Raw genomic sequence first — 12,653 nt, forward strand, 5'->3', positions numbered from 1 at the left:
TATTTATTAGGGAGCGCAGGTATAGGGAGTGGCAGGCAGGGGGAGAGGGAGGAGCAGGCTCCCCACTGGGTAGAGAGCTAGATACGGCACTTGATCCCGGGACCCTGAGATCGTGACTTGAGCCAAGGCAGATGCCCAATGACTGAACCATCCAGATCTCCCTCTTTGTGATATTCTTGTCCTATAGTTTACTGTACATATTATTACTGCAGTTCATTGTTACTATTTTCTGATGAGTAGTCCTTTACCTTTTAAAGAGTTCAAAAGTGAGGGAATATTTTTAATTTATATACATTTACCAGCATGTGTAGTTTCCAACACCCTTCATTTCTTTTGTAGATTTAGATTCTTATTTGATGTTGTTTTTGCTAAGACCCAAAGAAATTCCTTTAATATTTCTTACAGTGTAGGTCTGATTTTTTTGGGGAATTTTTTAATCTCAAAAATCTTCATTTGTGAAAGATACTGTCATTGGATTTAGAGTTTTAGGTTGATTGAAAAAAAAAAAAAATTTAGGGGGCGCCTGGGTAGCTCGGTGGGTTAAAGCCTCTGCTTTCAGCTCAGGTCATGATCTCAGGGTCCTGGGATCGAGTCCCACATCGGGCACTCTGCTTAGCAGGGAGCCTGCTTCCTCCTCTCTCTGCCTTCCTCTCTGCCTACTTCTGATCTGTCTCTGTCAAAGAAATAAATAAAATCTTTAAAAAAAAAATTTAGGATGATCCTTTCTGTTGATGCTTTGTTCCGTTGCCTCTGGGTCTGTTGTTGTTCTTACTGTTGTTCATTTGTGTGTAATTTCTCCCCCTCTCTGGCTCCTTCTAAGTTTCTTTTCAGTGGTTTTCAACGATTTTGTCATGATGCTGTGCCTCGGTGCTATTTTCTTTATGTTTATTCTGCTTCGAGTCCAGTGAGCTTTTTGAATCTGGACTGGACTTTTAATCTAGTTTGGAAAAATTGTGTCCATTTTTTCAGGTATTTTTTTCCTACCTTCACCCCCTTTTCCTGGGACTCCAGTTACATGTATATGAAATTGCCTTTCTCCTAGCATCCCTGCTCTGTTCATTATCTTTAGCCTTTTACCCTTTCTGTTTTTCATGTTGGGTGGTTCTCTTGCTCTTTCTCCACTGATTTTTTTTCTTCTGTGGCATCTGATCTTTTATCCCATACGGTGTGTTGTTTCCCTAGATTATTTTTATATCTTCAAGTTCCAGTTGAACTGGTTAGTTTTAGTTTTGGGTTTTTCACATCTTCCGTTTCTCCCCTGATGGTGTTCATGTTTCCCTTCATGTCTTTGAGCGCATTTATGGTATTTATAACACCCCTGTAAGCTCCTTACTGGATAATTCCATCATCTCTGTCCTTTGTGGCCCTGTTTCTATTGACTGGTTTTTCTCCTGGTTGATAGGTCCTATGTTCTTACTGTTTGGAATGCCTGATCGATTTTTTACTGCATAATCGACATTGGGAATTTTTATATTGTTAGGTGCTAGATTTTGAAAAAACATTGAACTTCGTTCTGATTTACAGGTTAGTAACATAGGACCACCTTGATACTTTGGAGGATTACTCTTAAGATGTATTATGGCAGAGGGGGCGCCTGGGTGGCTCAGTTAAGCCTCTGCCTTTGGCTCGGGTCATAATCTCAGGGTCCTGGGAATTGGGCCCTGCCTCAGGCTCGCTGCTCAGCAGGGCAGCTGCTTCTCCCTCTCCCTCTACACCCTCCCCCAACCCCCTGCCACTCATTCCCTATCTCAAATAAATAAAATCTTAAAAAAAAAAAAAAAGGAAAGGTATTAGGGCAAGTCTAGTGCAGCCCTTAATCTGTTGTTAATTTTGCCCCATAATGAGGGGACCCTACCCAGTCCCTTTCACATCGTGGTCTTTCCTTTCTGATTGAGGGAATACAAATTATTTCCTCCCTGTCCCCTCCACTTGGTGCTTTCTAGTGATTCTTTACCCAGTCTTGTGGAATTTGACCCTGTACTTGGGCAGATGAGTATTGAGCAGACTTCAGGGAACCCTACTGAAGGTCTCCAACGTGCGCTTTCTTTACATAACTCCCTCCTCTCTGGTACTTTCCCTGTAAATATTAGCTCCCTTGGGCCTCCCTAAACATCAGCTTCTGCTTCTTCAAATCAGCAAGACCTCTGGGCTCTGTTCCCATTTCCTGTCCCCATGCTGCCGCCTGCGAACTGCTTTCAGGCCAGCTGGGCCAGTGGTATTACTCACCACATTTTTTCACCCTTTTCTGGGATCAGAACCTGGGTTATCTCTCCGAAAGTAGCGGAGTTGTGATTCAAAGTTGTTTCCCACTGGAAGAGCCATTCCTGCAGCAGGTCATGCTTCATGGGTGGAAGTGAAAGTCCCCCGTCCCCTGCCCAGCCCGACAGCCCCCGGCCTATTTTTGGTGCATGGATTTATTTGTTATTTGACTTTCAAGTCCAAAATACAAACATAAATAATATGTATAAATTGTGGTGAGATAATTTCATTATGCCTTTTCTCTTGTTACCACAGTCTGTGCAACCACCTTTCTTTAGTGATTAGAATATGTTCCTTTGAGTGGATATCCTGGAGTTTCTTTTTTTGTTGTTTTTTTGTGGGGGTATGTTTTTGGTTTTGTTTTTTCCTGGAGTTTCTTAGTTACCCTTGCAGGACTGAACATGTAGATACTGGGGAAGCCTCTTCCCTTGCTATGAAAATTGTGGCCTTGGCTTCCAGGGCCTCAAGCCTTGAACTGAGAACAGTGGGAGATGCTGGCAACCCTGAGCCAGTGTCATTGGCCTGTTCATCTCCTTGCATTTGTGATTCTGCCTGTAAGATGATGTCTCAGGGGAATAAACCCACCACAACAAAAGCACAGAGAAATGATAGTAGAATATTAGGCAAGTAGGTTAATAGCAGAAACAGTAGGTGCCTATTGGAAATGGCCCAGAAATTAGGTACTTGGTGTATGGTTCAGCAACCCATGGGGGATCCTACAATGGAAGACTGTGTGGTCATTTGTAATGACAAGCACGGTACTCAGACCATTTCTGCCCAGAAATGATTCTGTAAAAATGGCAAGGAGTCTCAGTGAAGGGAGGAAAACAGGTATGTGCCATTTTGTCTGGTCTATTAGCAAGAGAGAGACCATGTGGGCTGGGGGTGGGGAGGGGCAGAGGGCGGGGGAGAGAGAGAATCTTAAACAGGCACCATGCCCAGCATGGAGCCCGACACGGGCTCAATTTCATGATCCTGAGATCATAACGTGAGCCGAAATCAAGGGTCTGAGTCTCAACCCACTGAGTCCCTGGGGCGTCCAGCATGTACCATTTTGATTCAGTTGCATATGCACAAGTAAACAGAAGTTAGGGACGTGATGGAGCAGGCATTAGGAATCTGGGACCTTGGATGTCTGTCCCAGCCCTGCCTTTGGTTTTTTTGGTGTGATCTGGGGCAGATTCTTTCCTGTCTTTGGGCGTCAGTTTCCACCTCTGACAGGGAAGGGGATTGAGAACTTAGTATCCTATAGGGCTTTGGTTTGGTTTTGTTCCTTTAATTAAATATTTAGTCAATAAACTGAAAAGATGGGAAAGCACACTTGAGAGAAGTGAGAGAATGTGAGGTCCCTTGGGCCCCTTGCTGTACCTGGCCCCCCTCGCCCATTTCTGAGCTAGAACATGGGGTTGTGTGTGGGGGTGAGGCCTCCCAGGTCGAGTTGGGACAGCAGTTCCTACCCACTGGGCAGTTACTCTGCACCTGGCCCCATGCTCCGGTCTCTCCCTGTATTCTCTCTTGTTGGTCCTTCCAGCCCGTGTGTCCCACCCATGTGCTCATCTTCCTTCTTCCAAGTGACAGAATTGAGGCTTTACAAGCATCAGAGGTTGAGCAGGAGCCAGGGTTGGGACCCAGGCCTGCGTCCTAGAAGTCTTGTTTGGACTTCACCAGCCCTGCTGTCATTCTCATCTTGTGAGTTGGCAGGCCTCTTGCACCTCAGGGTCACATGCTGTCCCCTTTGTGCCCGCAGCGGACAACGAGAACAACATCGCCTCTAACCAGTCCCGATCGCCACCTGCTGTTGTAGAAGAGAAGTGGAAACCCCAGGCCCAGAGGAATAGCGCCAACAACAGTAGGTCTCTCCCAGGCCAGAGCCTGGGGGCTCGCAGAGGTCCTCCTTGTGCACTTCTAGCCCTGGCTCCGGTGACTGCCCTCTGCTCCCCCATCCCACCACCTGTTCCTCTCATGATGGTGCGAGACCACATCTGAAGCTCTTATACACCTAAGACCTCACCCGTGGAAATTCTGATCTCACTGCACAGGCAGAAGGAAGCCTGGGGAGAGGAGGTGACCTTTTTGTGGTCAGAGCACATGTATTTAGTTATAGAGTCACAACTGGAATCCACTGTCTGCAACTAATGTAGGCTGCTCTTTCCTGATGCTGTGGCCTCATTTATTTTAGAGATTCCTTTCTTAGGGGCAATTCCTATATTGAAAAAGTTAGACTAGTTGGCTTTAAGAGGCTAGGTGAATGACGCATGCAGCAAGTATGTTGCACACATCCCACTGTATTCTCTTCCCGTGCTCATGGCAGGCATTACTAGTCAATCCCAGAACGTTATTCCTCTAAGGCTCACGGTGTGCAAGGTGAAACCTTCTCACAGTTCCTAATACTAGGTACTTGAGCAGTAGGCTGCCGCCAGACAGAGGGACCTCAGATGCCAGGTTTAATGACATCTCTCTTTGTGTCCTCCGCCAGCCATAACCAGTGGCCTGACACCCAACAGCATGATTCCCGAGAAGGAGCGGCAGAACATCGCAGAGCGGCTGTTGCGGGTCATGTGCGCCGACCTGGGTGCGCTGAGCGTGGTGAGCGGGAAGGAGTTCCTGAAGCTGGCCCAAACGCTGGTGGACAGCGGCGCCCGCTATGGGGCCTTCTCGGTCACAGAGATCCTGGGCAACTTCAACACGCTGGCGCTGAAGCACCTGCCGCGCATGTACAACCAGGTGAAGGTGAAGGTGACGTGCGCCCTGGGCAGCAACGCCTGCCTGGGCATCGGCGTCACCTGCCACTCACAGAGCGTCGGCCCCGACTCGTGCTACATCCTCACGGCCTACCAGGCCGAGGGCAACCACATCAAGAGCTACGTGCTGGGCGTCAAGGGCGCGGACATCCGCGACAGCGGCGACCTGGTGCACCACTGGGTGCAGAATGTGCTGTCAGAGTTCGTGATGTCGGAGATCAGGACGGTGTACGTGACAGACTGCCGGGTGAGCGCGTCGGCCTTCTCCAAGGCCGGCATGTGCCTTCGCTGCTCAGCCTGTGCCTTGAACTCGGTGGTGCAGAGCGTGCTGAGCAAGCGGACGCTGCAGGCCCGCAGCATGCATGAGGTCATCGAGCTGCTCAACGTGTGCGAGGACCTGGCGGGCTCTACAGGCCTGGCCAAGGAGACCTTCGGCTCGCTGGAGGAGACCTCGCCGCCGCCCTGCTGGAACTCAGTCACTGACTCACTGCTGCTGGTGCACGAGCGCTACGAGCAGATCTGCGAGTTCTACAGCCGCGCCAAGAAGATGAACCTTATCCAGAGCCTCAACAAGCACCTGCTCAGCAACCTGGCGGCCATCCTGACGCCCGTCAAGCAGGCGGTCATCGAGCTGAGCAACGAGAGCCAGCCCACCCTGCAGCTAGTGCTGCCCACCTACGTCCGGCTGGAGAAGTTGTTCACGGCCAAGGCTAACGACGCAGGCACCGTTAGCAAGCTGTGCCACCTCTTCCTCGAGGCCCTCAAGGAGAACTTCAAGGTGCACCCGGCACACAAGGTGGCCATGATCCTGGACCCGCAGCAGAAGCTGAGGCCTGTGCCGCCCTACCAGCACGAGGAGATCATCGGCAAGGTGTGCGAGCTCATCAACGAGGTGAAGGAGTCCTGGGCCGAGGAGGCCGACTTTGAGCCCACCGCCAAGAAGCCCCGCTCCGCCGCGGGCGAGCACCCCGTGGCTCAGGAGGATGATCGGCTGGGGAAGAACGAGGTGTACGATTACCTGCAGGAGCCCCTCTTCCAGGCCACTCCCGATCTCTTCCAGTACTGGTCGTGCGTGACCCAAAAGCACACGAAACTCGCCAAGCTGGCCTTCTGGCTGCTTGCGGTTCCGGCCGTGGGGGCCAGGAGTGGGTGTGTAAATATGTGTGAGCAAGCACTTCTGATCAAAAGGAGGCGGCTGCTCAGTCCGGAAGACATGAACAAACTCATGTTTCTGAAATCCAACATGCTTTAAAACTTCGGGACGCTGACAAGGAAGACAAGAGAAAGAGAAGAGAAACGTTAGGAAAAAGAAAACCACATACACACACACAACACTGTCGCAAAGAAAAAGGAATTTAAGTTCTAAACACTGTGGACCTCATTATAAACGCCCCCCTGGAAACTTAAGTGCTTTTTCAGCGTGCGTGTGCATGTGGCGTGCGCACGCGTCTGAGCGCGTGGGCCGCAGGTGTGCAGCATGGGGGAGGGGGTGCTGTGCTTGCCCGTGCGGCCCCCCACAGCCTCGTGCACGCGTGCGCACATACACACAACCCTGGTGCGTGCACACACGCCTGCTCGCGGGCGCCTGTGCATTAAGCTGGGTGTGTCAGGAAAGCTATGTGGGAAAGAGGGAAGACGCTTCACCTCCTTTTCTCAGTGAGGGGGCTGCAAAGACTCCGTTTTCAGGTGTGCAGATTGGTAGAAGGCTGATGCCGTAAAATGTTCAGGCAGCTGAGATCTGAAGTGACTTGACGTTCTCTGTCCTTGCCCCCATGGCTTCCTCCCTCCCCCTCTCCTCCCCCCCTTCCCCCCAGCCCTCCTGACCACCCCGCTTCCCCACCCACCCCCACCCCGGCTGCTCTGCCATGGATTCTCCAGACCGCATCAGACGGACAGTGTCTGCACTGGACTGTGTTCTCGTTCACCTTCAGGGCATTGAGCTGCTGCCGCCGAGCTTCCTCCCCGTTGGTGTGGGGGGGGGGGTCCCGGGGCAGCCGCCTTAGAAACACACCTATCTATCTCCCCAAATCAGGAAAGGAGACTTTAAGAATATAAAGCTGACTTTTTGCTTTTTAATATAAGATAGAAAAAAAAAAGACATTTTTTAAAGAAGTATAGATACTGTCTCCACTCAATTTTTTTTCCCTAACATTTTAGCAGTTTTTACATTTTTTTTTTTTTTCCCTCCCTCAAATTTGATTTTAGACTCTGCTAGGAGGCACTGAATGTCTGTAACTTATGTTTTGGAGGTTTTTTTGGTTTTGTTTTTTGTTTTTTCAGTTGCCCTTTTTGTTCCTCAAATCACACTGTAAACTAGCTCATCTCAGTGGTACCTTCAGTAGCCTAAGGTTTTTATTAGCCCTCCCTGTACTGTCCCATGTTCATGTATTCGAACGGCCAAGACCACAAACTTGGCTTTGCTGTTTGGAAACCAGGAGTGGGGCTGGAGTCACAGGTTTCACGGACGTGGGGTTCGGTGGAAGCCATAGGGAAGCGTGTGGCTTAGGAGTGCTCGTGAATGTACGCGGAAGACCCGCCCTCCCGGTTTGCCGTGTCTGGTACCGCGAATGTCTGACTTCTGTACCCAGAGTGCATTACACTACTCGCCATGTCACTGACACTTCCAGCTCAGCCGGGACTCCTGAGTCCCTCCACATTCACATCCGTTGCACCTCAGACCCACAGCCCCTCCCCCCTCCCTGGGGCCCCATGGGGTTCCTCTGGTTCCATTGCCCCAGGCCTGGGGGAGGGGTCCTTCCCCCTCCATGAGCCTCGGCCCTCCTGCCAGGACAGTAGTTGAGCTTGGTGCCTTGGTGGCCAAACGGTTGATGTCTGGAAGGCACAGTGGCATCAGGCCACATTTAACATGAGGCTGTGAAAGATGGATTTTCTCTCCGTGAGCAATTTAGGTTCTACACGCTCGGTCCAAGTGCCAAGAGCGTGGCCCCTTTGCCCTCCCAGGAGGTGGTTCTGTCAGGGTCAGCACTCCACCCCTCCCCCCAGCCCTCCCACGAGTAATGTGCTGGTGGCCTCTGGCCCCCCAGTGGCCATGGCTAATGGGATAGATGGTTACACTGAGGGCTGCAGGCTAAGAATGACCACCCTCACAGAGGGCTCTTTGCAAAGGCATGTTTCACCATCTTGAGGGTTGACCAAGTCCGCTCCCTCCCTTCCTGGTAATAAAGCATTACTTAGCAGTGAGATACCTCGATTCCAAAAAGCACTGTACAACAGGTCCCTCCCCGGGTCCGTTAGCAGATTGGAAAGTCAAGTTGGTCCAAAAACTCAAGAAGGCTTAGGATCGATCTTAGACCAGAACGGTGTCCCTGGGGGCCAGGCCTGCTCACGTCACCTCATGAGAACTAACCCAGCTTTTCTCTCCAAGTCTTGGACAGACTGAAATGCATCACAACAGGCCGTTCACACCTTCGCTCCAGCAAGCAGTGGTCTCAGGAACCAGTGTGCCGTTGCCTCTCCTGGAGAAGTTCTAGGTATTTTCCCCCACATTTCCAGCCGGGGTCACACCACCAGAAGAGCCTCCATCTGCACTGGACAGTCACCTCATGTCACTCGAGAGAGTGTGGGAGCAGCAGGGAACTTTTTGATCTGATTTTTGGAGACATTCCAGAAAGTAGCTGCGAGGCTGCTGCAGAAGGGTCCACGACTTGGCACTTCCCATCACACATGGAGGATCAGAGCTTTGTGTGTTTGGTGGGAACAGAGCCTTGGAGCCCACCATCCTGTCCTGAGAGCAGAGCTGTTCTGTGTTGCCCCATTACCGGGCCAGACATTTCACTTTCTTGCAGAGCCATCAGAGACCAAGCCCAGAGACTCATTCAGAGCACTCCACATTCTCTTCAGAATACGGGGCTGTCTGCCCTCCAGAATGAAAGTCTGTGTAAGTCTAGTTAGCTACACTGTAAGAGTCGAGTCATACGTGTCACCCTCGTTCTGTTCTAACTTCCCACCTCCTTTCAACCCTTTGGGCTTGGCTCGCTCTGTAGGTTTAGGAGAGATGCTGCTAGGCGCTCTGAAAGCTGTCTCCTGGGGCTGCCTCATCCGGATTTGGTCACAAGGTGGCAGTCCTTTGTCTCTTGCAGCCGCTGGTTTCCCCCAAAAGGTGTCACCAACAGGAATGGCTGTATCAAGGTGCCCCTTCAGTCTGCCTCCTCATGCATGCGGTTCCCGTAGTGCGAATCTTGCTGCAGTGAACAGCTTAGGAAAACCCAAAGATCTCACAGGTCCAGCCAGTGGCCCCTCATTTCCAGCAATATCCACCTTATCCAAATTCTAGTTTAGCCAAAGGATTGAAGGTAGACTCTTCCAGTTCATTTCCCTGCTCCTCCCCTGGCACCGACCTTGCGAAGGATTTTGTCTTCGGCTCCCCGTGTTCTGTGACCACTATGGGACTTTCTACCACAGGCCGTTGGTTGCTGGTAGGCCAGGCAATAGGGCCATCTCAGTCATGTTTTTGGCAGCTCAGTGTGGTTGTCTGCTGAACTTGGACACAACTTGACTCAAGCCATGTGATTCCCGGGACAGAATTGGTCTGGTTTTGACACATGTGGATCCCAGAGGGGGAGAAGAGAGAACATGCCTCCATCCTGTAGGATGGCCTCCCCTCATCTGATGTCCACTGGCTTCACCACCAAGCCCAGGCCAAGGACTGCAGCCTCATGAGTGGTTGATGTGAGTGGCCCGGGCGCGGATGCTCTGGTCCCAACACCGTTCTCCTTCCTGGTGCGTGGCCCACCAGCCAGGCCTCAGTGGTTAGAAACCGGGAAACAAAACGGAAGGGCCTCGTGAGCAAAACTGCTGCGGGATCCCCGAGCACGTGCCACCCGATAGCTTTGGGCTTCGAGTTCAGGCTTTGGCTCTTGGTGGGAAAAGGGTACAATGGTTTCCTGGTCAGGAGAGAACGGTCCAAGGAAGGACTTTCTTTTTACACCTGGTTAGTAAACTGGCAAGTGTTCTCCCCTTGAGTTTCCTCTTTTATTTCCTGCACTTTGAAGAAACACCAGGGAAAAACTCTGCAAGGCGTGTTTTCCACTGTGAAGCCGAACCTCGGCCTTCGGGGGTCCCCTGTGCTCGGCTGAGGCCACCAGCTACTGCCCGGACTGGGACTAGACTTCTCGGCGAGGGGCCACCTGGAGAGACATCAGGGATATGGCGCACACTCTCGGGGGCCACACGTTCCCAAGAAAGGTTCGGAGTGAAGGTGGGTTGCGGATGGAGGAGAAAGGTCCTGTGAGCAGCAGGCGGGAAGGGGACGGTGCCTGGATGTTGTCACCATGATGGTCGCACTCGCAAAGACGGGAAGAGGAGGCACACGGGGTGTGGTGGGCAGCCGCCTCCTGCCCGGCTGAGCTGGGTTGAGTTCATAGCTTTGCCCTTGGCCTCGAGAATGGTGGCAACGCCTGTTTTCCTGGGATGTACCTGACGGGGAGCTCCTGGAAAGGCTGCTGGTTAGAATGGAGAGGCTGAGTCCGGCCCAGGCTGTTCCCTAGAGACGGTAGGCGGGGGCTCCGGGCTCAGCCCTGCCGGCCCTGCCCCAGCCCCCAGCTCCAGCTGGGCCTGCCCCTCTCTTCACTGTGGCTCATGTTTGCTAGGCCAGTTATGGTGAACCAATGATACGGTGTTGTTTTTCCTCTTTTATGTTTCCCTCCTGGATTCCCTCTTCAGGGTTTTCTGGAGGATTTTGTTGTCGCCGTTTTGTTTTTCTTCCTCTCTCATTTGGGTTTGAGGGTCGTGGTCAGTAGAGGCCTGCCTTTCCCCGGAGGGGGCCCTGTGGTTTCTGGGAGAGGAGGCACCTGCTTCTGCTTTGATGAGGGTGAAGATCCCGGGGTCGCTGTTCACTGTATTCACGTCCCCGCCGCCACCACAGGTGTTGCTTCCGAGACCCAACTCCTGTCCAGAGAAGGGTTGGCTAGATCTGCAGTCGGGCTCAGCATCGGGACCCACGGGTCCCACCCACCCACGCATCCCCACTGGGCACCTTGACTCTTCGAACCAAAGTTCCTTAAAGGGGCACAGCCCAGCCTTGTCCACAACCTCAGGGGCCTGGGATCCCTGTGGCGCTTCCTGACGTCCAGCTGGCCGAGACCGTGGGGTCTGAGACCAGCCGGAGGGAAGCCTCCTCCCACAGCCCAGGTGCCAGCCGGTCCCTGCCCGGGGCCCTCCCTCCCGCCCAGCCAGGGTGGCTGGGTTCCCTGGGTGGTGAGCCAGCTCGTGGACTGGCGTGCGGCTGGGACTCGCCAACCTGGAGAGAGGGGACCTGCTGGGCAGTGCGTCCGGGGCCATTCAGATCTCAAGCATCAGGAAATCATTTTGTACAACCACCCGAAGCAGAGATATTTTTTAAAAAGTGTAAATTATTTTTCATTTGTGTTCTGATCCTTTTTCTTTTCCCCCTGCAAACTTCACATCGGTGATTCTTTCACATCAGGTAAATCTTCAGAAAGCCTTGGTGCCCCTTCCTGCCCGCGCCCCGCTCAGTAACCACATGCGTGCACCCCCCCACCCCCGTCTTTTCTCAGTAGTTAAAGATGTTCTAGGCAATACCATAGGCACATCTGACTGTGTCTCTCTCTCCGAGTGCAAGAAACTCAAGTCATCTTAAAAAAAAAAATACAAAAAAAAATTTACAAAAAAACAAACACAAAAAAAAATATCTTTTTTAGGCCAGAGTTTTCTACAGGTATTAATGAATATTTTTCTTAATCCTTATAAGTTTTATGTGTTTAATATTTCTTAATACCGGTAGCATTAATTTATACTTTTGTAGCAACACAATATTTTTATAAACAGCCAGTGCTTGGCTCCAGTCTTCACGAGGGGTTCATGCAGGGGCCCTCTTGGGGCCCTGTGTACCATGTACTGTATTTAAAAAAAAAAGTTACCTAGTGTCACCCTTGCTGTGTTAATTAACAAAAGACATTGTTCGCGGTCTCCCGTGTCGTCGGTGTGGCTCCGGCGGCTCTCCAAGGAGTCGCGTTGCATGGGGGTTGAGTTGACAGTTCTTGTGATCTGTAAACCCCCGAGACCAAACTTGAGGGTTTATTTTAGGGTTTTCTGTTCGTCCTTTGGGTTTTTTCGTTTCACTTTGTTTTGGTACTGTATCTCCATTTACAGCCAAATCAGTTTTGTGATGTTTAAAACTTTTTCTGATGTCAAATGGAGGAAAGGAACAGAAAAAAAAAAAAAAAGGAAAAAAAAAAAAAAAAAAAAAAAAAAAGGAAAAAAAAAAAAGATTTTTACAGAGTAATAAAATTTAAAACTGAGCTGTTTAAATGTTGCTGTTTTTACCTGTCTGTTCTTGTCCGAAAGTGGGACATTCCCAGGAAGAAGAGGAAGGTTCCACTTGGTTCCTTAAATCGCCAAAAGCCCTAGCCCAGAATTCACCCCCCATCCCCCGAATTCTTCCAACATTATTTCCCAGTTGGTTGATGCCAAGGCAAAAAGACATCCTTTTAATGGTTAGAGAGGATCAGTTACTTAAATGATTTCATGTCAGTGTTGTATTTATGGTTTTACAATAAAACAACCTTTAGGAAGATGGCGGTGTGTGGTCTTATTTCTTGGGTTTGGCGTTGGGCCATGTCATCCAGTGAGGAGCACGGTGCGGGGGAATAGAGACGGGCGAGAGGCAGGACC

The 12,653-nt window shown here is 51.0% G+C and overlaps 1 protein-coding gene across 4 annotated transcripts in view; it reads left to right on the plus strand.

Moving 5' to 3' along the window:
• The window catches only part of LOC111145944 (zinc finger protein 618), a 61,338-nt gene extending 54,579 nt beyond the window's left edge, over positions 1-6,759 (plus strand). For all 4 annotated transcript variants that reach the window (XM_022501262.1, XM_022501259.1, XM_022501261.1 and 1 more), the window contains 2 exons: positions 4,007-4,108; positions 4,736-6,759. In XM_022501262.1, coding sequence (XP_022356970.1) covers positions 4,007-4,108; positions 4,736-6,252 — 1,619 coding nt within the window. In that variant the 3' untranslated portion in view covers positions 6,253-6,759. The remainder of the gene's footprint in view (positions 1-4,006; positions 4,109-4,735) is intronic.
• The last annotated feature ends 5,894 nt before the right edge of the window (positions 6,760-12,653 follow it).

The sequence above is a fragment of the Enhydra lutris genome, unplaced genomic scaffold (assembly GCF_002288905.1).
Source record: "Enhydra lutris kenyoni isolate GAN:26980312 unplaced genomic scaffold, ASM228890v2 scaffoldscaffold13, whole genome shotgun sequence".
Classification (NCBI taxonomy): Eukaryota; Metazoa; Chordata; class Mammalia; order Carnivora; family Mustelidae; genus Enhydra; species Enhydra lutris.